At 44.8% G+C, this 25,759-nt stretch overlaps 1 protein-coding gene across 2 annotated transcripts in view; it reads right to left on the reverse strand.

The window, feature by feature from the left end:
• Positions 1–2,874: 2,874 nt before the first annotated feature.
• ubash3bb (ubiquitin associated and SH3 domain containing Bb) overlaps positions 2,875–25,759 on the reverse strand; it is a 44,761-nt gene continuing 21,876 nt past the window's right edge. Inside the window, exons 2-14 of one of the 2 annotated variants that reach the window (XM_084951504.1) lie at positions 17,722–17,775; positions 15,211–15,397; positions 11,451–11,649; positions 10,892–11,061; positions 10,573–10,781; positions 9,909–10,053; positions 9,702–9,825; positions 9,491–9,610; positions 9,299–9,391; positions 9,058–9,202; positions 7,162–7,268; positions 6,954–7,063; positions 2,875–5,662 (exon numbers count right to left, since the gene is read on the reverse strand). In XM_084951504.1, coding sequence (XP_084807630.1) covers positions 5,525–5,662; positions 6,954–7,063; positions 7,162–7,268; positions 9,058–9,202; positions 9,299–9,391; positions 9,491–9,610; positions 9,702–9,825; positions 9,909–10,053; positions 10,573–10,781; positions 10,892–11,061; positions 11,451–11,649; positions 15,211–15,397; positions 17,722–17,775 — 1,801 coding nt within the window. In that variant the 3' untranslated portion in view covers positions 2,875–5,524. Of the gene's footprint in view, positions 5,663–6,953; positions 7,064–7,161; positions 7,269–9,057; positions 9,203–9,298; positions 9,392–9,490; positions 9,611–9,701; positions 9,829–9,908; positions 10,054–10,572; positions 10,782–10,891; positions 11,062–11,450; positions 11,650–15,210; positions 15,398–17,721; positions 17,776–25,759 lie in introns of both variants that reach the window. The other variant, XM_084951502.1, reaches the window with a different exon arrangement.

Below are 25,759 nucleotides of genomic sequence, written 5' to 3' on the forward strand. Positions count from 1 at the left end.
AAAAAGAATATCTTAATTTCATGATTTAAGTGATGACGTAACATCTGAGGACAAAGTAACCAAAATGGGAAACTGAGGCCCTCTCAGCTGTGCAGGAAGTTGTGGAGATAAATGTTAGTATCATATCAGTAAAACTTTACACAGACAAGTCGTTCATTATGTTTAGACCAAGCAGGTCTTTACCTTCCTGTGCTCAGGCTAAACTAACCAGCTACTGGCTCCAGCCTCAAAGCTGTTCTACAAAGCAGCATCAGTCCTCATGTCCCACTAACAAAGAGACGCTTCCAGTAATGCTAACCTATGGCTGAATAAAACAGACAGTGCCTGCGGCCTATGTTTGAATCATGCCTTATATCTGATAAACACACGAGTTCAAACTCACCCAGAAGAGTGCTCCCTTTGAGCAGCTTTGGAATATCTGATGTCAGGCTGCTGAGGCCCCCTCACTGCTGCTGTTATATTCAGTTTGAACACAAACACGTGATGGAACTAACAGCAGTGTTCAAAACCACCATGATGCATTCTTTAAATGGGACCTACTCTCTTCCCCACCTTTCAGATCCCATTACAGTGGTGGATGCTCCTGATAATCATGGCCTTGTCTGAAGCAGTGACACAGCGATCCCCATGAGTCCAAATCTCAGGCTGTACACGCTGTGAGAGAGCCGAGACGCTGCAGCCTCCCCACCAAAGTGTGGGTGATGGGAACCAGCTCTGTGACCAATCACACTCAGCTGACGCCTTTAAAGTTTGTTGTATCCAGACAAAGTCAGTCTGTGATTGGATGAATGTGTCTGTTGGCAGTTACATGAATTCAGCGGTTAACTGTTTAATATGCACAGAAACACAGTTATTGACAAACCCACCCCAGTCTCAGTGTGACTGCAGACAGCGCTGACTGTGAGCACACAAGCCCCGCCCAGTCTCTGCTAGTATATTCTGTTGGTGAGGGGCAGCCAATCAGAGGAAGTTAGCTTAAAGACAGCAGAGCTTTTTGTAGACAGCCGGGTGAACTGAGAGACTGCAGGCCTAGAATAACACAAATGAGGATTATTTCGACCTGGGACTCATGCTAAACTCTCGTACTCTCGCAGAATTCAAGACAGACTTTTAATTCATTTGAAAGTCTGATGCTTAGCCTCGTCCACCCCAGCTGTGAAACTCAGAAACCAGTCTTACTTGTTATCATCTATCGTCCACCTGGGCCTTACGCGGAGTTTCTCTCTGATTTCTCAGACTTTTTATCTGATTTAGTTCTGAGCTCAGATAAAATAATTATTGTGGGTGATTTTAACATCCATGTAGATGCTAAAAATGACAGCCTCAACATGGCATTTAGTCTGTTTTTAGACTCAATTGGCTTCTCTCAAAATGTAAAAGAACCCACCCACCACTTTAATCACACTCTAGATCTTGTTTTAACATATGGCATAGAAACTGAACATTTAACAGTGTTTCCTGAAAACCCTCTCCTGTCTGATCATTTCCTGATAACATTTACATTTACAATAATTGATTACACAGCAGTGGAGAGTAGATTTTATCAAAGTAGATGTCTTTCTGAAAGCGCTGTAACTAAGTTTAAGAATATAATCCACCCACTGTTATCATCTTCAATGCCCTGTACCAACACAGAGCAGAGCAGCTATCTGAACGCTGCTCCAACAGAGGTCGATTATCTTGTTAATAATTTCACCTCCTCACTACGTACGACTCTGGATACTGTAGCTCCAGTGAAAACTAAGGTCTCTAATCAGAAGTACCTGACTCCGTGGTATAATTCTCAAACACGTAGCCTAAAGCAGATGACTCGTAATCTGGAGAGGAAATGGCGTGTCACAAATTTAGAGGATCATCATTTAGCCTGGAGAAATAGTTTGCTGCTTTATAAGAAAGCCCTCCGCAAAGCCAGAACATCTTACTATTCATCACTGATTGAAGAAAATAAGAACAACCCCAGGTTTCTCTTCAGCACTGTAGCCAGGCTGACAAAAATATCTTTTCATACTTTTGGGTCCATAAAACCCCTTTTTTGAATTAAACACCTGTGTCCTTTATACCTTACTGCTTGGTCCCTGACACTGCTCCTCACATACAAGGTCTTAAATAATCAGGCCCCATCTTATCTTAATGACCTTGTAGTACCATATCACCCTATTAGAGCACTTCGCTCTCACACTGCAGGCCTACTTGTTGTTCCTAGAGTATTTAAAAGTAGAATGGGAGGCAGAGCCTTCAGTTTTCAGGCCCCTCTTCTGTGGAATCAGCTTCCAGTTTGTCTTCCTTCTCTCACCCCAACCAATCACAGCAGATGGCCCCGCCCCTCCCTGAGCCTGGTTCTGCTGGAGGTTTCTTCCTGTTAAAAGGGAGTTTTTCCTTCCCACTGTCACCAAAGTGCTGCTCATAGGGGGTCATATGATTGTTGGGTTTTTCTCTGTATGTATTATTGTAGGGTCGACCTGACAATATAAAGCACCTTGCGGCGACTGTTGTTGGTGCTATATAAATAAAATTGACTTGAATTGAATCTAAGAAAGAAAAAAACGACGGCCTTAGTGAGCACGAGGCCATAAAGATTTTGATGAAGGTATTTCAGGGAAAAGTCCCAGAGTGACCAACACTTTAACTGTGAGGCGAATGTACAGGACGGTCTGCATGTACAGTATTTTCTTTTTTTTCTATAATTACAGTACTGTGCAAATTCATGAGCTGGACATCATTTTTTCTCTCGCAGCCTCTATTGATCACATAAGTATTACAGGAAAAAACAAAAGTGGCACCAATGTGTCAATATATACGAGCCTAAATGGATTTAAGAGCCAGCAGTCTTCAGTCAGATTTGCTGGTTATGAACAATCAATCTTCACAAAACGATTAGGTATTGATTTTTATTTGACACCCTTTACAGTAACTGCATCAAATCAATCAAGTCAAACAGACAATAACTTGCACACATGTAGTAAAACTTCACTTATGGAGAAAAATTATGTTTCTCTTTCAGCTTCCATCAGAACAAAACACAAAAGATCATCGTTCAGTTGTAGGCTGACGCTCACACATGAATCACTATGAAAATATTACAGCCGTTAAAAAGCGCAGCTGCTCTTTATACCTCAGCACGAGACAGAAACTGGAGATAAAAGCCTACACACACACACACGCACGCACGCACACACACACACGCACGCACGCACACGCACGCACACGCACGCACACACAGTTTAAATTACAGGCCAACATTTCTTTAAATTAAGTGCTGTACACATCTGGTGATATAATCAGACAATAAATAAAGAGTAAAGGAACACCATGGCTTCTTCCTCGTCACTTTTCACACAGATTAAGACTTTTTATGTTGCTCCTGAATGTTGGACGTTTATTAAACAGGAAGAAACTTTCACATTCGTGTGGGAGCAGTGACTCTTCCCTCACACATTTGCATCTGTGACCACTGTGCAGTGACTGAGTTCAGCAATGCTACAAGTGCTTAGCGGGTCTGATGTGAGGTTTTCACTGCATGGACTGACTCGAGCATCGCGTCGTGTCGCCGCTGCTGTGTTCCTCCTGACTGATGCTTCTCACTGAGAGGTTTCATTGCAGACTGGTCATACAGTTTTTACAATGCAGATGTGTTCCTGCAGCTTCTTTCTTTACTCTGAGAGCAAAATTCATTGTTAGCTCTTCATAATTTACAGTTTGACAGAAATGCTAGTCAATAAGGGATTATCCCGGTTTAAAAATCTGAAAGTGATACAGCTTACAAAACAGAAACAGTTTAGAACAAGTCAAGCTTATAACAGGTTATTAAATTACCAAATGCTGTTATTAGTCTTGAATTCTCTTTATCCACCGTACTGGTTTGAGCTGCTTTTATCTGTGATGTGACCGAGTGGAGCTCTACTGTTGTCTGTAGCAGACATGGCAGCCGTGCAGCTGGAGTGCAGGGAACTACACTTCCCAGCTGTGCCAAACTGCTTCTTTAAAGGAGCAGTTCTCCTAAACGTTGGTTGAGTCTAGGCTGAACTCTCCGCACACACGTTTCTACACAGCGACCCTTTAAAATGATCAGCGCCGAGTAGCCTTTTTTCAAACTGTCGAGCTCTTCCTGTGGCGTTGTGATGAACACCATGATGCTATATGCGAACGCAGCCTTAGCTCTCGTGTTAGCAATGGAAGCTGCTCTGCACTTGGAACAACGCAGACTACTTTGCTAGTATGCATGAAGACGCCAGCATTACATTGCAGTGGGAACTCATTTTGCATTGGCAGCATGAGCCAGGATTCCCCCAAACGCAGCGGGATAAAAGAGCAGATGTGTGAATACGTCGTTTCTGCTACAGATGGCAGTTGGTACATCAGTTTAATCTTAGACAGGGGCAACATCACAGTCAATCAGTGGAACAGTTTTCAAACCACACACACACTGTGTGTGTCTTAAATGTAGTCAACACCTGAGATACAGAGCATAAGTTCTTGCATGCTGTTAGAAATGATACCTGTTTTTATTATTTTTGCTTGTAACAATAAAGGCTTATAAATAAATACAAATAAAAGTGGAAGACGTTTCTGATCGCTGAGAGCGTCTGAACAACAAACTGCTGCTGGACCAGAATTAAGAAGCTACTTTGTGATTGTCGGTATTGCAGGTCGTGACGTCGCTGCAGAGACACCGCTGTCCTCAGTGTGCTACATATGGAGACGACAGTGGGGGGATGCATTGTACGGGGGCATCGGGAGGGTGTGACGAAGACTACGAGCTGTGGCGTAAACGTTCTACCTCAGCTGGTGACGTGGCAGCGGCAGGACACGGGACGCCAACTCCATGAAACCTCCAATAATACTACGCTGTTGTTCTGATCGGGAGCTCCGTGGTTACAAACCCACAGTCTCATGAAATTTTGAGAAACTCCACTGCAGAACAAAAAGTGTTCAGGATCCTTCACATATGTTTACATAAAGCCATGTTTTTAAAGCATACAAATGATGTTGTTTATGGTAAAGTTAGAATAAAACAGTATCTGATGCCTTTCTTTGCCCCATTCAAAGGGAAATCTTTGGACTTACTGTAAATGGAGGTGGTCAGTCTACTGTAACTAATCTTTTGTCCTGTCCAAATGTAATACTACAAAAACATCGGCGTGTTTAAAACTGATTGTAATTTCACGCTTTGAGCAAAAACATTTACACCTATAGCCAGAATGCTACTGCGTGCTAACATCACAACTCAATAGATCAAATTCTGAGTCCTCACTAAAATCAATCAAACGTCATTTTTAATACGGCGAGAGAACAGCCGTCTTATGATCCTAATGCGTTTCCTGAGACTGGGTGGGTGATATCTGAGCGTGCTTAATGTTGAGCGGACACACGCTGCCAAACTTTGTCACCTGGGGCAGAGAGCCGAGGCGCTCTCTGCTGACGGGCTGAAAGTTCCAGTATTTGGAGGAAGGGCGGGGGTGGGGCGGCGGTGCCGCTGCAGTCCGAGTGTGTACATCATCAGGTTAAGAGGGTCTGCTCAGGCCGGTCATTCTTGCAGGAGCGTCTCCCTCCAGTCAAAGCTGTGGTTTGGCCCATGTGTGAGGGGGAGGATGGGAGGGTCCGCTAACTGCCACACCCCCGTGTCCCCCTGCTCCTCGCAGGAGCAAAAGCCCAGGTAAGGGATCTGAGGAGCAAGCAGAGCAAAGGAAACGTGACTCGGAGAGTAGATTAAAGATGACGGCGGTCCGACACAGAAACTTTGTAACATTTTCATTATCGTTTCCTGGATTTTCCCATGTTTCTAAATGTAGCGCTCCTCATTTAACCTCCAACAGGAAGGAAGCCACGACTTCACAGATATTATGTTACGAGACTGACTTTGTTTTACACGTGTACTCACACTAACAGAGCACGTGACGTGAATGTGGGAAATACAAGGATAATAATCTTTGTATCATTTCTTTGTATTTAACAAAAACACACATTACTGTTTCATTAATTATTTATAAATCAAAGAATATTTTTTGATCCTTTTAAGTTTCCACTTTAGTGCAAACTGATTTATTTATTTCCTATTTTTTGACATCATCAGCTGTTTTATACTTCACGGTGTCATCCAGCAGAGCGCAGCACAGTCAGTGTGAGTATGAGAAGCAGTTAATGACCCTCAGTGAACATCAACAGGAACATGAGCTGTGGACAGATTCTGTACTGTGATGGCACAAAGCTACGGCAGTGTTTAGTTTACCGTTGCTAAAAACACATAAAACTGCTTTTTTGTTCCGTTTAACTGAAAAGAGAAACCAAAGTAAAACCAGAGGGAAACACACGCACTTCACTTTTTGACTTTGCGTTATCTGTTGTCATTTGGGCATTTCCAATCTTCCGTAGCCATGTTTGGTTTGACTGTTTCACATTAACACCCTGGATAAACACTAAAGCCTCAGTGACGTGAGACACATCAACTCATTTCCCCCTAATGAGCCACCCAGAGAACAAACGTTATCTAAAGAGGAAGTTTAGTCTGGTAGGAACCCACAAACATGATGGTAGAAACTGTGCACATGAGAGCTTCCAGTCGCTTCCCTGCTTTTCATGTCGGGTCAGAGAGCTGAGGATGAGCGAGCTGGGCACTAAAAACAATTTAGAGTAAATGCTTGTGATCATAGATGCACATGTTTCTTATTTAAACTGAAACCATGTTAGACAGTAGGGCTCGTGTTTGTTCATCACATGATTTCAGAAATGTCCCGTTCACAGTTTGTTATTGTCTGATCCTCCAAAACCCGTCAAAGAAATACAGCTTTGACTGTGTTTTCCTCTATACAGTGAACGCACCCCTGTTTTTGCACAAATGGGCTGGATGAGAGGAGGCTGGAAAGCCAGACGGAAGCAGTGACGGATGGGCAGAAAGGTGCAATGTAACAAAGAAAATAAAACAGATGCACCAGATGAAAAAAGGTGTGTGAGCGGACCTTTCGGACGACTTGGATGAAGTCCTTGGCGCTCTGTGGGCTGCGGCCCTGCAGCTGGCGCGTGCAGGCCTCTAAGGAAGAAGCGTGGGCTACAATCAGCACGTTGTTTCCTACGGAGAGTGGAAACCCAGGCGGGATGCACAAAGACATGAACATGCTGATCTTTAAACGTTCCACATCTGCAGCAGCTCTGCTGTGTGTCTCTTACCACTGTTTTTGCAGTCTGACAGGATGTCTTTGGTTACTTGATAGCTCCGACTCATGTAGTTCTCGTAGGACTCGGACACAGTGAGCTTGCTGACTGGGATCAGAGGTCTGCATTGAGATAAATAATTAGTGAAACATGTTAGGCAGAGTAAGTGTCTTCTCTGTGCCTTTGAGTGGGCGTGGACTGCGGTTTGGGAGACGGAGTAAGACTCGCTCTGGATCCTTCAGTCCATCAGAAGTACAGAGGAGATCTCTGCAGGCCAGGCAGACATACACAGGGTTCCTGCTGGCGTGTTACAAACCCTGCTGCTCCTGCTTCAACCCCCCAAAAGTTGGGACTCAGTGTAAAATCCGTAAAAGCAGAATGCAACGATTAGCAAACCTCTTAATCCTGTACAGTATTTTAATCACAACAGAAGTCAAATGCTTACACTAAGACATTTTCTATTTTATGGAAAATATTAGCTCATTTTATCCCAAAAGACGAACTTGTAGGTTTACAGTTGTGCCGTACTCCTTCCATTTCTGGATGATGGCTTGAACAGTGCTCCGTGGATGTTCAAGGCTTGGGAAATCTTTTTGTAGCCTAAGCCTGCTTTAAGTTTCTCAATAACTTTATCCCTGACCTGTCTGGTGTGTTCTTTGGACTTCATGGTGTTGTTGCTCCCAATATTCTCTTAGACAACCTCTGAGGCGTCACAGAGCAGCTGTATTTGTACTGACATTAGATTACACACAGGTGCATGTTGCAGGTTCATGTTTGTGGCTGTGATGTGACAAAATGTGGGAAAGTTCAAGGGGGCCCAATACTTTTGCAAGCCACTGTATATCATCTACAAAAAGATTCAGAGAATCTGGAGCGGCGGCTGTGCACAAGGCTGAATATCACTAATGCAAACAGTCACGACTCTGTGCACGGGTTCAAGAACACTTCCAGAACACAGCCCGCTGTGCCACGCGGGCAGGTTAAAGCTGTGTCGCACACATCATCTCTGGACCCAAGCTCATTCAACATGGACCGAGGGAAGATGGAAAACTGCTCTGTGATCAGACAGATCAAACATTTGTAACGTCCTGTGGACTAAAGAGCAGCGGGACTGTCTGGCTTGTTATCACGTAGTTCAAAAGTCTCCACCTCTGATGGGATGAAGGAGATCGTGGAACGACACAGCAACATGTGCTGCCATCCCGACCGTGTCTTTTCCAGGGAAGAACCTTCCATATTTCTGTGAAACCCCACAGAGTTACGACAGTGCGGCTTCACAGTACAAGAGTGTTGAACTGGCCTGCAGATCACCAGCGGAAACATTGAGAACATCATGAAACAAAGAAGACGACATGACCGAGGAGAGGCGAGCAGCTACGATCCTCTGTGAGACAACGGCGGGACGACCTCGGCCACAGGTCCAGCAGCTGCTCTCCTCACGTCCAAACATTTATGGACTGTTGTTAGAAGAGTTGCTGCCCAGCTACAGCCAGGACACGTTGCTGCCATTAAATAAAATATGAGCTAATATTATTCTTCAAATGGTCCTTTCTCTTTGTTAACATCTGATATATTTTCTGCGCTCTACTGTGAGTGAAATACAGTTCATGGTAAATGGACTGATTCTGATACAGAGCTTCTCTCTCGCTTCATACAACACATTCACACTTGGCGTTAGTATATTTGTAGATTAGAGGGATGCAGACTGGCAGGGATCGAACCACCAACCTTCCCATCATCACATGACCAGCATTCATACCATTGCTTTCTGTGTGGATTTATATTTACAGTTGTATAGATACGTCTTAGTTTCTCTCCGTATTAGAGGTGTGAAATATGCAAGCTCTAACACGGCACAGTTAGCATCCAAAGTCCCCACACAAGCAAAAGCCGCTGCTCGGCAGTCATCACCTGTAAGTTGTGTCAACACTGAAGTGTGCAACAGCCAGGTCGGTGGGAGGTATCCATGCAGGCATTGAGCTCCCAGACACCCACTTGGTCCATTCGAAAAGCCCCGGCTCCACTCGCACCTTCAGCTTGCTGTCCTGCTGTAAACCTGTTCGCACAAACCAAATGTCGTAGATAAAAAAAGAAACGCGCTATCTCGATGTGTCGGCGCGACCGCTGGTGCACAGGCCGGACCCGTTTTTACCTTTCAGGATGTTCTGTGCAGTCTGAACACACCGCAGAGCGGGAGAGCAGTACACAAAGTCTATGGCTGTGTTGCTCTCTAACAGGGCTTCACCTGGAGAAGAAAGCAAAGCACACGTGCAAAAACAAAAATGTCAGCCTGCTCATCAGCAGCAGGTGCTTTACACCATTCACATCTGCACCAGTCACGTACCCACAAGCCGGGCCTGGGTGGATCCAAACACAGTAATGGGAGCATCCATGTCATAGTCTCTCTGTCCTCCCCACAGAGGCAGACTGGGAGGCATGTTCAGGTTGGAACGTACGTATCTACCTGCAGAGGCGGGAAGAAAAGTACCGCTGCATGTCCAAACCTCACCGTGAGGCGCACAAAGACAGTAATGAAGGTGTGTGGACGTGCTCACCTTTACTATCTGAGCAGAGGGAGAGCCAGTGTTTGCCAAAGACCACATCCATCCTCTCACCGTGGCGGCACACGAAAAGAGTCCGCTTGGGTTGCCGAGAGTGACCCCCGCTGATCCGCAGGACCTGCTGAACATCCGAGTAACAGGGCGCTTGAACATTTGGACAGATAACAGCAACATTTAGTGCGCAGTTCACAGGTTGAGTACCTGCATTGGATGACAGATGAGACTAAGGGACGGCGTGTCCCCGGGACTTGTGCTATCGGGACGGCGGCTGTCCAACAGTCCGTCGAACAGGCCTCTGTCTTTACTGCCCTTGTCACTGGCCTCACAGCTGAAGAACGAGTGGGAGCTGTGGTTGGTGGAAAAACACTGTCACTGTAAATCTGGTGCTACGCGAATAAAATGGAATTGAACTGAGCTGAGAGACGTGTGTGATGTGAACCTTTAAATATACTGATTGTTTCTTTGGATCCTGAGAAGTAAGGTTAACGTTGCCATATCGAAACACAGTGAGGCGGGGCGTGGTCTGTGATGCCGCTGCAGGTGAGATGGATGCACCTGGGCGGCATCTGCAATCATGCTTACAATCTGTGCTCTGTCTGAGTCAGTGCTGTTGTAGTCGATGTGGATGTCAAGCTGTGAGCTGTAAAGCTGCAGCCGAGTTTGTGAACAGCAACCGTGTGTGGCCACTAAAGTGTGTAAGACGCTGAAAAGCACGAACATGTGGACGGGTCCGCCGTGGTTTTGTTACGCACAGATTCTTTGGTTTGGGCTAGCTGCAGACGCACTGTGCAAAGCCTACAGTCATCAGTGAATGTGCACGCTCATAAATACTCCAGCAGCAACGTTCCTCGTGTGCTACACTTACGCATGAAACACCCAGGTGTCAGATTCATCCGCCAGGCTCACATAGTTCTCAGGCAGCAGGCCGGACAGCCCGGTGGCGAGCGAGGTCCCGTACACCCAGCCCTCGCTGGTACTGTTCTGATCCACGGGAGACATAAAGACGAAATCCCCGGGAACCAGCTCCAGCTCATCGTCGTTCTGTGGCACGTAGGGGTACATCACCCTCAGGGTCTGCATCGGCCAATCACAGACAAGCAGAACATACAGACATCACTACTCAATAGCTGTCCTCAGTGTGTGCAGTTCTGGAGCATGCGGGGTTTAGTCTGAATATCAGCTACCTCGTGGTTAGCAAAACGAATGTCCCGGGAGAACAGAACAGCCAGCCAATCACATCCCAGCTTCACTTCAATGCCCTTAGCGAGTTTCTCTAGTGAGGGGAGGTGATCACTGGGGAAGTTGTAGGCTAGAGTTACATGGAGCTGCTTCTTGTGAGGCTCCACGTGGACTTCTGACAGAGACAGAGGGACAGGAGACATGTCACACAGGGACTGCTTTCAGAACAAAGGCGCACTTTGCTTTCAATCTGAAGAAACCTGTGTCTGTTTTTTTCTTTAATGCTAAACAACCAAAATATAACAGAGCATCCGCTCTGATAAGATGTGGGCGCGTCGCTGTACTTGGAGCGACAGAATGAGCGAGGCCTTCAATAAGCTGTTAAGAACGCCGTTCACAACAATCACAAAGGCAGTCAGCATGCATTACTCTGTGACAACAGTGAAGTGATGCTGACAGACGGTGACACGCTGTGAAAGACGGAACAGACTGACAGGAAGACACACGTCTTTAATATCAGAAAGCATTGTGGGTGCAGATATCCCTCACGCTCGTACTTCTTACCTGCCTTCCTGACAGCCTCTGCGGCAAAGTCAGCTGCAAACTGCTTGAGGATATCGGCCACCTGCTCCTCCACGAAAAGACCGATGAAGTTAGAAGATGTGTAGAGCTCCAAAGGCAGCGGGCTGGGAAACCGACCCCGCCACTGCTGTACGCTGGCCTGGAGGGCTTCGCACAGAGCTTCTACTTTGTGGTCTGCACACTGTGTAAGCAAGAAGAGATGATCAGAGTGAGGGCTGGGCGCCATACTGTTTCTAAGTACTGATGCACATCTGTGTAGTCTCTGGAATATAACAATGATGCTGCTCATTAAGAAAAATCTGCTGTGAAGAAGATGTAAACATGCAGAACGACAACATACAATTTTAGAGTGTTACACATTTGTGTAGCTCGCTTTTTTGTAAAGTTCACAAAACTCTCACGTGTGTGGATGTTACACTATTTCCTCTTGTTTTGAAAGCTTCTTTTGTGGCTTCCTGTGGTTTACTACTTTCCTTTTTTAACTTCCTCCTTTGATGTTTTCCCACCATTGTATTTGCCTTGACTCAGTTCACTTGTGTCTTATTGTCCCTCCTCCCTATTTCAGATATTCGTATTTACCAGAAATGTCTTCAATCTTAAAGATTTTGTACAAAGATCTCTCTTCTGGCTCTTGGAGGAGGCGGACGCATCTTTCACCCTCTCCTTCCCTTATCTTCCCTGCTGCTGCTTCTATGTCCTTGTCTAGACCCTGAGAGAGTCTCTCTTTCTCCCTCTTGTTCTCTAACACTAAAGAAGAACTATGGATTTGATCAACTGGTCCCTTAATGCAATTGACACTCTATTCTCGACGAGAAGCCTGGGTTCGGGAGAGCCAGAGTGTCCCAGAAGGACGTTCCCTGCTGGTTACACGATGGACGTGTGGCAGAAGTGGCGTGTCGTGTGCCTGGCGAGACTGTCTATCGAGGACATTGAAGACATCTACTTATTCGGACCCATGATAACAGGGCTCTTGCTGTTTGGAGCTGGCTTGGCCCTGGCTTACCGTAAAATGAAGAAAGCAGTGACTGCTGTTCAAAACCCCACAAGGCTCGCCGCTCTGATGGAAACTGTGGGAAGAGCGGTGAGTGCTCAGACTGTCCTTACTGAACGAAATATGGGAAAGATCTTGGAGGAGCTCACGGCTCTTAAAAGAGAGATACACCTGGAGACCAGTGATGGACATTAGAACGAGTGTAAAATGGGTGCAGTTCGACCTAAAACCAGTTACCTACATCTATAATGCGGCTATACCCCCACCCCCGATGGCGCCAGCTGCTTGAAGGTTGACGCCGAGGAGAACAACAACATTCTTCCAGGAGATACGAGAACGAGAACGAACTGACTCAAGGCCACCTGCGTAGGCTGCGCACTGTTGATCTTTGCCTAACAGGCTAAAGGACACTTTCTCAGGCTGAACTCAGGACACACACCCCGACACGCACGCATGCACACTGATACTGATATGTACTCACCACACTCCCTTCCCCGGATCCAACGCCTCCTCCCATGCTTACCTCCCCCATGGAGACAGCGGCTCAGCTGGAGGCGCGAGGACTCGCAGCGTCCGCGACGACTGTGTACATCGGCGTACCCCCGCCCTTATGTTGCTTGCCTGTGTTTCATGGCGTTACAGTGTGATGATATCTGTGCTTCTTTATGTGCTATGGAGTTTTTGTGTTTTCTCCTCATGTTGACTCACTGGTTGGAAGTCATCATGGGCAGAACCCTTTTTTTTCTCCTGACTTTGCCCCCATATGTTACATATCTCACTGTCTAGCCCTTTTTTTGCTGCCTCGCCTGACCTGGCTTCCCAATGTAAGTTTGTATATTGTATTGTCTGTATGGTGGACTGGGTCTGTCATCTCAGCTGCAGGCAACTGCAACTGACAAATAAAGCTCATCCTTAAAAGTTCTTTTTTTTACGATTCAGTTCTTACTCATCTCTAAGGCTACGTTCACACTGCAGGTCTTTATGCTCAATTCCGATGTTTTGATCAAATCGATTTTTTTGTCTGGTTGTTCACACTACAAATAAAATGTGACAGCAAACGCGCTCTGGTGTGAACGGTTCACGGCCCTCAAAGCGGCCGCATGCGCAAAAGAAGACGTCACACACAACGCGCTCTGTTTACGGAAGTAAAAATGGCGGCTACATATGGGCTCAAAATGTGGTCATAAATATTTTGTACTTGTAAATCAGTTTTGTACGTGTAAAAATAATTTGTGTGTAAAAAAGATTTGTGTGTGGACTTAGCCAAAAAAACCCTGCAAGTCACAAGTACGAATTCTGACCCTATTTTTCTTCCTTTCATCTGATTGGTCAATGTCATGTCAATCACAAATGTAACAATCCAATCAGAGAACAGATGGGTTTGGCTGTTGGAGGGGCGCTTTTTTTGAACTGCAGGTCCTTGAAGGGAATAAATGCCCTTTTACATGCCAACCCAGCGTTTTCCTTCATCACCACGAAGGAAAACAGTCTGTGGTCGTCCGAGTTTGGTGATTTTTGTGTCACAGGTCTACGTGTTTAATACAGGGACTTCCACAGCCTTTTCAACAGCGCTGCGGACCACGGGGGGGGGGCAGTGTTTTGGAAATGACAGTCTTCATTACAAAGCTTTCGTCGCTATGAATTAGCATACATGTTTTTATTGAACATTTGAAGAACCAGCAAAAAAAACAGAAACTCTTGTAGAGGACATAAAGTCAGAGATAGAAAAGACAAGGAGCAGGTGCATCTAGTACAGGTAGAGCTGCTGCAAAAACCCACAGAGCCCAGCAGCCAGCGCAACACATTCTGGATCCTTGGCTTTTAGTTAGCAGTTAGCATTAGCAGCACATCCTGCGTCCGATGTGAAAGGACTTATGCTGCGTACTGTGACTCACAGCAATGGTCCCGGGTCAGCCCTGACTTTGTGTTAAACTAATCCTAAAGTAATAATGTATTTCTAACCACTGATATAGCACAACTTTATCCTTTCAACAGCTGCTGAAAGTTAGGGGACCTAGCTGCTATCGGATATTTATATAGAGATCCTCCAGCTTCAAACTGTATCACCCTTCAAGGACCTGCAGTTCAAAAAAGTGCCCCTCCGACAGCCAAACCCATCTGTTCTCTGATTGGATTGTTACATTTGTGATTGACATGACATTGACCAATCAGATGAAAGGAAGAAAAATAGGGTCAAAATTCGTACTTGTAACTTGCAGGGGTTTTTTTTCTAAGTCCACACACAAATCTTTTTTACGCACAAATTCTGTTTACACATACAAAACTGATTTACAAGTACAAAATATTTATGACCACATTTTGAGCCCATAGCTACAGAGCTAGTAGGTGTTGTTGCAGCAGTCTATCACTTTCTCCGGTGCTGATGATTGGCGCCTGTCTTGTGTCAGTGACGTAAAAGACGGATTTGTGCCGTTCACACTGTCACAACATGATCAGATACGGGTCGCATAGGGTCAAAAAAGTCGGATTTGATACGCTTTCGCCTGCACTGTGAACGTAGCCTATGACAGCTGGTCGTTAGCAGACACTACGAGCTCTGATGGCACCTTCACATGCATTTCCCTATTAACACTGTTGATGCTGTTTCAGTGATAAGCCGAAGCTTACCTTAAACTATTCAGATAAATAACTTTATGCACAAGGACAAAGAAGAAAATAATCTATCCAGATATCGACGACTACAACTTTCAACAAATTTCAACCATGAAAGTTAAATCCAGTATAACTCACCATGAAGAACTGGCAGAGAGTAATATGGGGGAAAATGTTGTGGGCTTTGTTCTTGCCACAGGTGATCCGGCTCTGCTGCCAGAAATGGGAAAGCTGGTTCTGAAGGGGCCCGCTGGGTCGCAGGTAGAGGACGTACTCTCTCGGCAGCGGGTCGTCCAAGAAGGGGTCGTCCACGTGTGAAAACAGCCTGTGTGTGACATGGAAAGGTCTCACATCGTGCTGCTGGGACATGTCGTACATTTACTTTCACATGAAACCTTGAAAGAAGAAACGGGTAAGTGCTCATATCTGACAGTGGATTATTTCAGCTGTGCAGCCAGATTACTGCCAGAGCCCTGCAGCTCACTTCGAAGTGGAACATTTCCTGTTTAGAGACTCTGGGACATAAAATGCTCCCCCTTGTCTGCTTATTGGCTCATCATGCTGCTCTCGCCCGGAGCATGGACAGCAGTATTCGACTGAATGTACTCTTTGGCTTTCAAGAAAACTAATTTTCTTCAGATTATTGGAACAGCCAAATACCTTCATATGAATACTATCCTCCACATCTAGAGCTTAAAAGGCCCAGAACAGTGTTTGTTTTTAGGCCCACAAGGATAACACTGACTGTTAGAACGTGAGCACTGACCACCCTGACAATACTCAATTCAGTTTCATTTCCACACAGCGCCAAATCACAACAACAGCCCACTCAAGGTGCTTTATATTGTAAGGAAAAGACCCTACAGAGAAAACCACAACAATCATATGACCCCCTATGAGCAGCACTTTGGCGACAGTGGGAAGGAAAAACTCCCTTTAAACAGGAAGAAACCTCCAGGCTCAGGGAGGGGCGGGGCCATCTGCTGCGATCGGTTGGGGTGAGATGACAACCAAATGAAAATGAGAAAAAGCAGAATCGAGTGAGTCGAGGCCGTCTTTGCACACGAATCATTTAGGTGTTAACGTGCACTGCACAAATACTGATGGTGCTGTGTTCCTGACCCCGCCCCCATCCATCCATCCATTCGCTTCCGCTTATCCTTTTCAGGGTCGCGGGGGGCGCTGGAGCCTATCCCAGCTGTCATAGGGCGAGAGGCGGGGTACACCCTGGACAGGTCACCAGTCTGTCGCAGACCCCGCCCCCTCTACCTCTAAAGAGATTTTTCTCTATCCATCTTTAAATTTGAAAAACAGTCGTGTTTTTCTGACAGTCGGGTAGAAGAGGGTTAGTCGTCACTATAGTGTTTGCTGTTCCTGATTATGATCATCTGTTTATCGGCTCACACAACAGGGATCTTCGATCCAGCGAACGTGGCTCGTGCATCTTTGGGCGCCGTCCTCGGCTTCTTGTTTCTCAGATTATCTCCTGCCAGGATGTCTTTTCTCATATGTCCCACGCAGCGGACGCTCGTCCACTTCAGACACGTTCTCAAGTGGAAATGAAAATGCTTCCTGTGTGTGGCAGGACGCACGATGCCCACTGTGAACAATGGCTGAGTGGGCATGATTCTGGTCATCTGCACTTCTATGCAAACTTTCATGATCTGTAAAAAAAGCGTTGCTGTTTTCTTCACAAATGCAGAGGGATTAAGAGAAGATGAGCTCTGTGCAGCAGTAAATGACAGACTGTGACACATCACATCCTGTCAGAGCTGATTGTGACTTTTTAAAATCTTATCAGACCATCAGTTTGACGCACATCCAACTGTTTTAATCATGACTGTTTATTCATTGCTCAACTTTTATCCCACGTGAATCAGTTTCACAATATAACAAAGTCAAACACAATAGAAAGACATACAGGAGCATAGCTTTCACTACAGTACTGTGCATTTTAAACTAGGAAGGCACTGTCCTTTAAATGAGAATTTAAACATGTGCAGACATAAATGCAAATCCAGTATATAAGATAAAAACTGAGTACAGTTTAACAGGCTTGAAGGTCAATAAATGGTAAAAGGACTGATTCTTACATAGTGCTTTATGCAACATGCCACGTCCACACGAACACTTCCTTCTATGCTTTTAGTGCTGTCTAACATTCACACACATTCAAACTCGGAGAGCAGGCTGGTGGGAGCCAGGCGTCGAACCAGCAACTTAAACAAATGAAGTTACACTCATGTTTGAGGTCAACTTATACGGAGTTATTTCTGACTGCATACTGTAGAGTATAGCTGTACATGTCCCATGTAACGGTGTGAACTGGTTTATTTAAGTACAGAACGCTTTCCAGTTTAAAGTTATTGGTAACAACAAACTGCAGGTTGTTGTTCAGACACTGCTGAAACCAGTGTTGCTGTCAGAGTGAGCTGCTGTGACAAAAACACAGATCTGTGTCTGCATCGTCCTTTTTTCCACAAAGTGTTTGATTTACACTCAGCTGCAGTTAACCTGCAATTATTTAACACACAGTTTTAACACACTTGTCCAGCAGAGGGCGGTATACGATACATTTCCTCCACTGCCTGGTGATGTGTCCTGTACACATGATGGAAATGTGCTGTATACACGTTTAGTTGAACCTACCAGTCACATGCTGCTTGGACACTCCGACCTCCAGTCGACACCAGAGCTTTGAGTCTGTGAAAGAAGAGAGGAAGAAAAATGAAACGCACGCCTTAAAGAAAGTTCACCACAGCACTCAGAGACTGCCACAAAGGGCTTTTTTTGCTCTTTGTTTGTCTTTGAGTTAAGGAACAAGATGATCTTGTTCGCATCCTGAGGAACTTTCTAGCTAAACAACAAAACAGAAATCAGCCACACACAATCAGCATACCTAACATCGAGGTTTCTACAAACAGTGTCTTTGGTATTCTTCAGGTTTTACTTGTTACTCAGTATTTTTTTAATCAGTGGTCCAAACAGCAAACTCTATTTTTGTATTTTATAATAATGATGAAGCTTTTTTATGCAAATGGAACAGTAACTGGTTTAAAAATGTTTGTTTATTTTCTGTCAGACAAAAATGGTCGCAGTGCTGCACGACCATATTAAACGCTGTTTTCCAGAGACAACCAATAGGAAACAAATCTGGCTTAAAGCGAGAGGAACTAAAACAGCTGGTCAAGAGCACGACGGAGGCTGGAGCTCAGGACCAGAGCAGGTCAGCTGCCAATCAGACGGCTGGTGCTTTAATCCTCGACTGCTCCAGTCTGCACACCAAATGGGCAAGATGTGAACCCCGAGTCGTTCTCCCATCAGAGTTTGAATGTTAGATAGAAGGCATGTGTGAATGAGGCACGTTGTGTAAAGTGCTACATAAGAAGCGAACAGGATTCATGCAGAGACAACGATAAACCACAGATATGGACCTGACAGCTGAAGCACATTTTAACTGAAACATCTGGAGACGGTACAAACAGTGCAGCAGCCGTTTACCCACAGAATTAGTGATGGGTCGGTCGCGAACGAAATGGCTCTTAGAGCCGGATCTGTGAAGTGAATGATGCGAGCCGGCTCCTTATTGGGAGCCGTGGGGTTTTTTTTTTCCTTCTCCTGCCCCGGCTTTCACTTTTTTTCACTTCACGCTGCAAGTCACCCTTGTGTTTGCGCTGAGCAGAGACGGCAAACAGAGCCTTGCGTTTGCGCCCCGCCCCCTCTGCTCAGCGCTGAGCTGAGGGGGCGGGGCGGTAGCACACAACAAGAGCAGGAGGGAGAGGGAAAGAAAGAGAGCCGGGAGCAACAAGAGACAACACCGTCACATTGGAAAGGTGCAGTAAAGAAAATGAGTGACACCAAGAAAAGAAGCAAAGTCTGGAACCATTTCAATCTTATTGACAAAACAAAGGCAGAGTGTAGTCTGCAAGAAAAGGATATCATATAGAGCCGGCTCCACAAACAACATGCACAGGCACCTAAGAACTGTCCACCCATCAGTGCAATGGGAAGATAAAACGAAGTCAGTTGAGTGTGATATTAATATTTCTCAATGACAACCTTTGCCTTAATTTAACATCTGGTCGTTCTTTTTTCCCCCTTTTTTTCCCCATATTTTAGTTTATATTTAATTGTGTTGTGGTTTGCAGTGTTTTGTGTTGTTTCACTTTAAATTTGTTTAAAAGGAAAAAGCTGAAAATTTAAGTAGTTAAAAGTTGAACTGTGACTAGTTGGTTTTTGTATTATATGATTTATTTATTACATTTTATGTGGAGTGAATAAATAAATGAATGCTAGGGGCCGTGTTGAGCTTTTGTTACCTGGTGGCTACACAAGCCAGGAAGTACCAACAATCGGATTGGGTGTGTGGTAGTAACAGGTAAATTAACATTTTTTTTAAATTATTTGAATATATATATATATATATATATATATATATATATATATATATATATATATATATATATATATATATGTGTGTGTGTGTGTGTGTGTGTGTGTGTGTGTGCGCTTGTGTATTAATACAAAAACAATAGAAATATGCATTCGATTAGTGTAATGTAAGTGGTCTAGGTAGCTCTGTTTTGGAAGTTCAGTTAACGCTAGAAATGTGTTTTGGAGTTTGTACGTGTTTCGTCTCTAGGGGTCCCCATAAATATTTATATATAAACATACATAAAGAAAACATTACTAATTCCTTTTGTGCATAATTTTATATTGTTGTTAATAATTAATTAATTAAAGCAACAAAACAACCTGAAGAGCCGGTTCGGAGCCGAAAGAGCCGGCTCTCTAAAAAGAGCCAGAAATCCCATCACTACACAGAATTACTTTTGTACTACTTTTGTGAGAAAATCACAGGAATGTAGGCCGATGTTTCATCCAAGCATGAAAAAGTGATTTGAAACTTCTGTTTTAAAACATTAAAACAAGGCACGGATGAAAGTTATTCAAACAAATACATGTTGGCATAATTGTCTATGTAGTTACACACAGAGCAGACATGGAGAAACATTAGCGCTCATGGTAGACGCTCCACTTTCATCACCTGCTGTTCATGTTGCGGTTGACGGGTGCTGGACAGGTACCAGAGGGCTGACGCCCTGACGACGGGGGAAAGAGACAACGTTGTTCACACCGACTCTGAATCGACACGCAAAGTCAGCCAACACACACAAAATAAAAACTTAGCAAGGCTGAATGTCTTTCTATAACTGAGACAGTAACTGTCTCTGTCACCGTCATTATCCTCCCAGGACCTGCGTCCACATATGTGGGCATCACATTCTGGGCTGAACTAAACAAACATGGCTGCAGCTCAGTGGTGACGACCATTTGTTCCTGATGTACTTTTGTATTGGGCACATTTACAAAGAGGGAGCACCTTTTTTTCCGTGTCCCATGACCGATAAAATCAGAGTTTATGAACGTTCGAACTGAACATTTTTATAATTCTTTCCGCTCCTGCTGTTGGCTCTAAATGTCAGGGTGTATGCGTGAGTGACTGCATGTTTCTGTCACACCGGGGATGGAGAAAGACCAAATGTGAGTAAAGATGAGACGCCAACACGGATTGCGAGTCAGAGGAAGCGTCAGTTCCTCACCAGACACCAGCAGCAGCATGGAAGATGATACGCAGCGTGTGTAGGATGATATTAGCGCCTTTCACTCAGAGTGTGAACACCACACAGGGCTGACTCCTCTTTACAATAAATTGACACTTAAGAGTTACTTGTAAAAGTGTTACTCACCCGTTGGAGTGATCATCATTGTTGTGTTTCATGTTTTCTGCTTTGTAATTCAGAGAGGGGGAAGGACAGTAGGCTGCAGTAACGGTCTGCATCCTCAGTTTGTGTGCAGGCCACAGTGAGCAGTGAAGATGACAGAGCCACTTACACAGAGTGAACCGAAATGTACCCTCTCACACCTCCAGCCCAACCTGGAGCTAAAGCTGCCGAGGAAGCAGAAACGGCAGCACATCAGATTATTCAAATTACACTCAGAGAGTGGAATTAGCCACCGCTCGGAGATACGAATCTGAACACGCTAATGTGGTTTTCATCTCCGGGGATTCAGAAGTTTATTCTGTATGCCACAAGCTATTGTTCCTGTGGGACAGGGGTACTGCATACGGCACGGTCCGAAGGTTTGAAAGCACAAAGCTGGTGAGCAAACTAGACTCCAAATGAATGCTAAGGCTGCTTTTCACCCTCCACAACAAAACTATTCCTGCCAGCTTAATAAAGCAGTAGTTGCATCAAGATCTTTGCGTCGTCTCCTCACCACAGATATGAAAGATGATGTTTTTCCTGCCCGGAACAAACAGATCTGACCTCACAGTGTCCACTCAGACTTCTGTTCTAAATAACTTCTCACTTGGTTTGCAGACAGACTGCACATGCAGCCTTTACACAAACAACAAAACACGTCATTTGCCATTATTCACCCATTTTATCGGAAAGGACACATAAAGTGTACACCTTACTAAAATAAGACTTGCTCTTTAAATTGCTGCGTTTGATGACTTTGTTGTGGATTGAGAATTTATTCCAGTCAAAGCGAAGCAGACTGCATTGAGGTTGAGCTGTTGACCTGATCCGAGCTGTTAAACGTAATCGTACGTAGCCCAGAACACAAAGCTTTTCGTGACGCCCCACGCACAGAGAAGGACAAAGCAGTACTGTTGTGTAGATGCTCTGTGAAGGGGAAGAGAAAAACAGCTTCACCACAGCGAGCTCAAAAAGCTGCAGCTGAGACCACAGCAGAGACGCTGGGCTGTTTGGGTTTGACGAAGCTGCTCGTGTCCCACAGGTAAGACCTGCGTATCACTGCACGCATGTGTGAGACGAGCAGCGGTGGCTGAAGACGCACACACACAGTAAATCGAGCCAGGGCTGGAGATTACAGAAGCTTCAACACATGCTAACACCTGGGTGGCATTCAGTCTTACTGAACACAAACTGTGACTAGAGCACATCAGGCTTTCACAGCCCTTACAGCGAAAGCAGAAGCAGATTCTGTGAAACACTCGCGGTGCTGACATGTTCGACTACACCGTAAAGCCGACACTCTGTCATATCTACGACATAATGAACAGATTCAAGCGTACATGCAGTGCACTCATAAACTGATGCTCCATGAGGTAAATGCTGCATATCAGCATTAAAGCACTGATAAATGGGACCTCGGAAACATGGCGTCACAACCATCCTATACAGGCTTTATTAGTCAGAACTGGAAACATGAGACAGTTTTTCCTGCTTCTTTGTTTGTCATGACAAGAAGGCAGCTCAGTAGGAAAAAAGCTTTTGCATCACAACAGCTTTTAAAAAGACACTAAAGCCATAAAACGCAGACGCTGCACTGGACTCAAGGAAACCAAAAACAGCCGACGCAGAGCCGGAGCGTAGAAACGTCCAAGAACACAAGAGAAGAGAGCAAATAAGAGCGAAACAGTGTACGAGCCGACACAGAAAAGAAGCAACGTGAAGGTTTAAACACACACAGAAGGCAAACAGGGAGAGTGGAACCGTCACAGTAACAAGACACAGCTGAACTCAATCTAAGCAATGACACACAGGGAAGTTCAACTAACAGACAACAGGAAACACCGGCAAACTTCACTGAGCTCTGAGGAACACACTCCACAACTCACTGGATGACAAAACAGATCAATGTGTCCTCAGACTGAACGATCATATTACACGTGTCCTCAGATCACAGGCTCAGGCTGGTACAACAGCTCGCACAGGTGGTCTTTGACCTCAATACAATTCAGTTTTGTTTTTTTACATCTCCCAGTACTGTAATGGTCCTAAGAAGCGCCACGCCGTGACAGCATGGTTCCTTCTTTGTTTCCACCTTTTAAAATGATGCTGCTGACTGGTGAATGCTAAAGTTTGCAGCTGAGACCAAAGTACCAAAAACATGCATCAAATGAAACTGTTGCAACTGTTTTCAACACATTTAGTAAAAGTAAAAAGCCAGAAATGAACGATTATAATAACATCAGTTTGATCAAGTCGCTTCTGAGAAAAAGAATCTTTTTGTTTATTCTAGTTCGAACGAACGAGCCTCAAAAGAATCAGGAAGGAGAGAACGACAACACCAGCTAAATAAATATATAATAAACTATCTAATCTATGGTCACATCATATATAATACGTAATCTCAGATTGGTGCCGGTCGCACTCTTGAGTTTGGATGACGTGACGATCAGAGGAAGTTCTCAGATAAAAAAGGCTCCACGGCTTCTTCTTCACATTAAAAAGTGTAAAACATTCATGTGGGCTAAAGTGGCTGCAAGCACAGCATGTTTCCATGAATGTACAAACATCCAGGAAGTCAGAAGAAGGGCTCAAATAAGACTTCCTCAGTGTGACTCGAGCTACAGTTGAAAGCACTTCTTTGTAAGTAAAACACGAGTTTATTTCGTCAGATGTGTGAAGAAAATGTGAGTGACAGTGACGGCGTCTGCTCTAAGAGCAGGTGAGTAACGGCTGCGTGTTTGGGGCGAGGACGGCCCCGGTACGTGTGGGGAAAAGCAAACATGGCGTTCCAACATGGAGACCCGTCTCTCGATCTCGATCTGCATCAAACCGCTGTGACGTTTAGAAATCACACGAGCAACATAACTACAGTGCTGTGAAGAAGGGTTTGCCCCATTCTTATTTATGTTTGCATAACTGTCACACTTTTAGATTTCAGGTGATCAAACACATGTTCATGTGTTGGTAATGATAATGTGCGTAAATGCAAAATGCAGCTTTTTAAAAAATCCAGTTAATCACAGTTGATTTTAACAAAACACAGGAGAACTCGGTTTGGATACTTCGAACAAATCAACATTTAAAGATTACACACTTCAAGGAGTGCACACCAGACTGGCTAAAGACAGAAACGTCGCTTCAGAAGATGGCTTTGTGAATCTGTTGCTGTGACAATCATTTCAACAATTATTTCAAAGAACCAAAACATTTGCAATAACATGAAGCGGCACCTTAAACTTGCCCCCTCATGATCGCGTCACAGAACTTAGAGCTTCAGAGTCTGGGTGCACATTTGAAGCAGTGAGGTCAGTTTATAAAGTCAGCAGCCGCTCATTATGGAAACTTATGCGGAGAATTCAAACGAAAAGCTGAGGTAAAAAAGTGACACCGTTTTATATTCAAAGCTGCAGTATTGATTTATACGTGTGAAAGCTCTCTGAGTTTGAACTAGATCAAAGAAACGTTTTCAAATTTGTTTCATAACTAAAAGAAAATAAAAGTGAAACTGTGTCTGGGTTCACCTCGACAGCCTCCACTTCCTGTTTCTCGTGCTGCCTCTGAGGGTTTCCAGAGCCGTGGGCAGCCGAGTCAGACGCGTCCATTAGAGGCGAGCGAGGATTGGAGGAGGAGCCTGGGTAAACACAGTGTGGAGCCTTTTCTGGGAACGAGCTAATGTCAGATTGCATCATGAAAGAAATCAGAGGCAGTGTGTTCAGAGCAGCGACGGTAGCGCAGCCTGGCGTGAGGTTTGCTGATCAAAGGGGGTGAGATCACTTGGGTCTGCCTCGCTAAAGCCTCAAAGGCCAGCTACTCACCACTCCCGCAGACTTCATGATGATGGTGCAAATCTGCTCACACGCTCTCAGCCCCTCTACGCTCATCATTTTAATGCTGAGCAGCACAAAGGCACAGCCGTCAACTCCATGTCTGACTGACCCGTAAGCAGCTCGGCTGCTCGCTTTCATTGCAGTTTTACTTTATTAGTGGACTCCAAGTGAGGTCCTGCCAAATAACTGCACTTTAAAGCTATGAACCAGAAATGATAATAGTGGTGAATATCAAATCACATTTATTCATATCATTCTCATGTTCCCGAGTTTGGGTGCAGCGATCGATAAAGCTCGCCTCTGTTTTTACGTCTCGTTCTGGGAAAGTCAGAAGCAACTTATCTGCAGACCTGAGGGCTCGACTTGGATTATTCTTTGTTAAAAGGTCAGAGAGATAAGATGGAGCCAATCCATTCAGAGATTTAAAGACAAACAACAAAATCTTGAAGTCGATTCTACGACGTAACCAGTGTAAACGTGCCAGGATTGGGGAGATATGATCAAATTTGCGAGTGCCTGTCAGGAGTCGGGCCGCCGCATTCTGCAGACGCGAGAGTACGGCCTGGTTAATACCAAAACAAAAGCTATTGCAGCAGTCCAGCCTAGAAGAGATAAATGCATGTGTCACTCTGTCAAAGTCGGCGAATGACAACATGGTCTTGGTTTTTGCAACGACCCTCAGCTGGAAAAAGCTGCTTTTAATAACAGAATGTATTTGTTTGTCAAATGAGAAGGAGCTCTCGAGAAACACTCGATGTTTGAGCCAAGGTCAACATTAAGGGAAGAACAGGGGTCAGAGGGGGCGATTAGTATGGTCTCTGTTTTCTGATCATTTATATGCAGAAAATTTAATGCAAACCAAGATTATTGTCATCAAGACAGTCAAGTAAAAGTTTAAAGGAGTCTGCAGAATTGTTTTTAAGGGGAAAATAGATTTGAGAATCGTCAGCGTAACAGTGGAACGGGAGCATATACAGGGAGAAAAGTATCGGGCCAAGGACTGACCCTTGTGGGACCCCACAGGTGAGGGGGGTGGATGTGGAAGAAGAGCCTGACAGAAAAACTATCAGTTAGGTCGGATCTGAACCATTT

This window comes from Perissodus microlepis, chromosome 14 (genome assembly GCF_051167445.1).
Source record: "Perissodus microlepis isolate ML-2025 ecotype Zambia chromosome 14, ASM5116744v1, whole genome shotgun sequence".
Lineage (NCBI taxonomy): Eukaryota > Metazoa > Chordata > Actinopteri > Cichliformes > Cichlidae > Perissodus > Perissodus microlepis.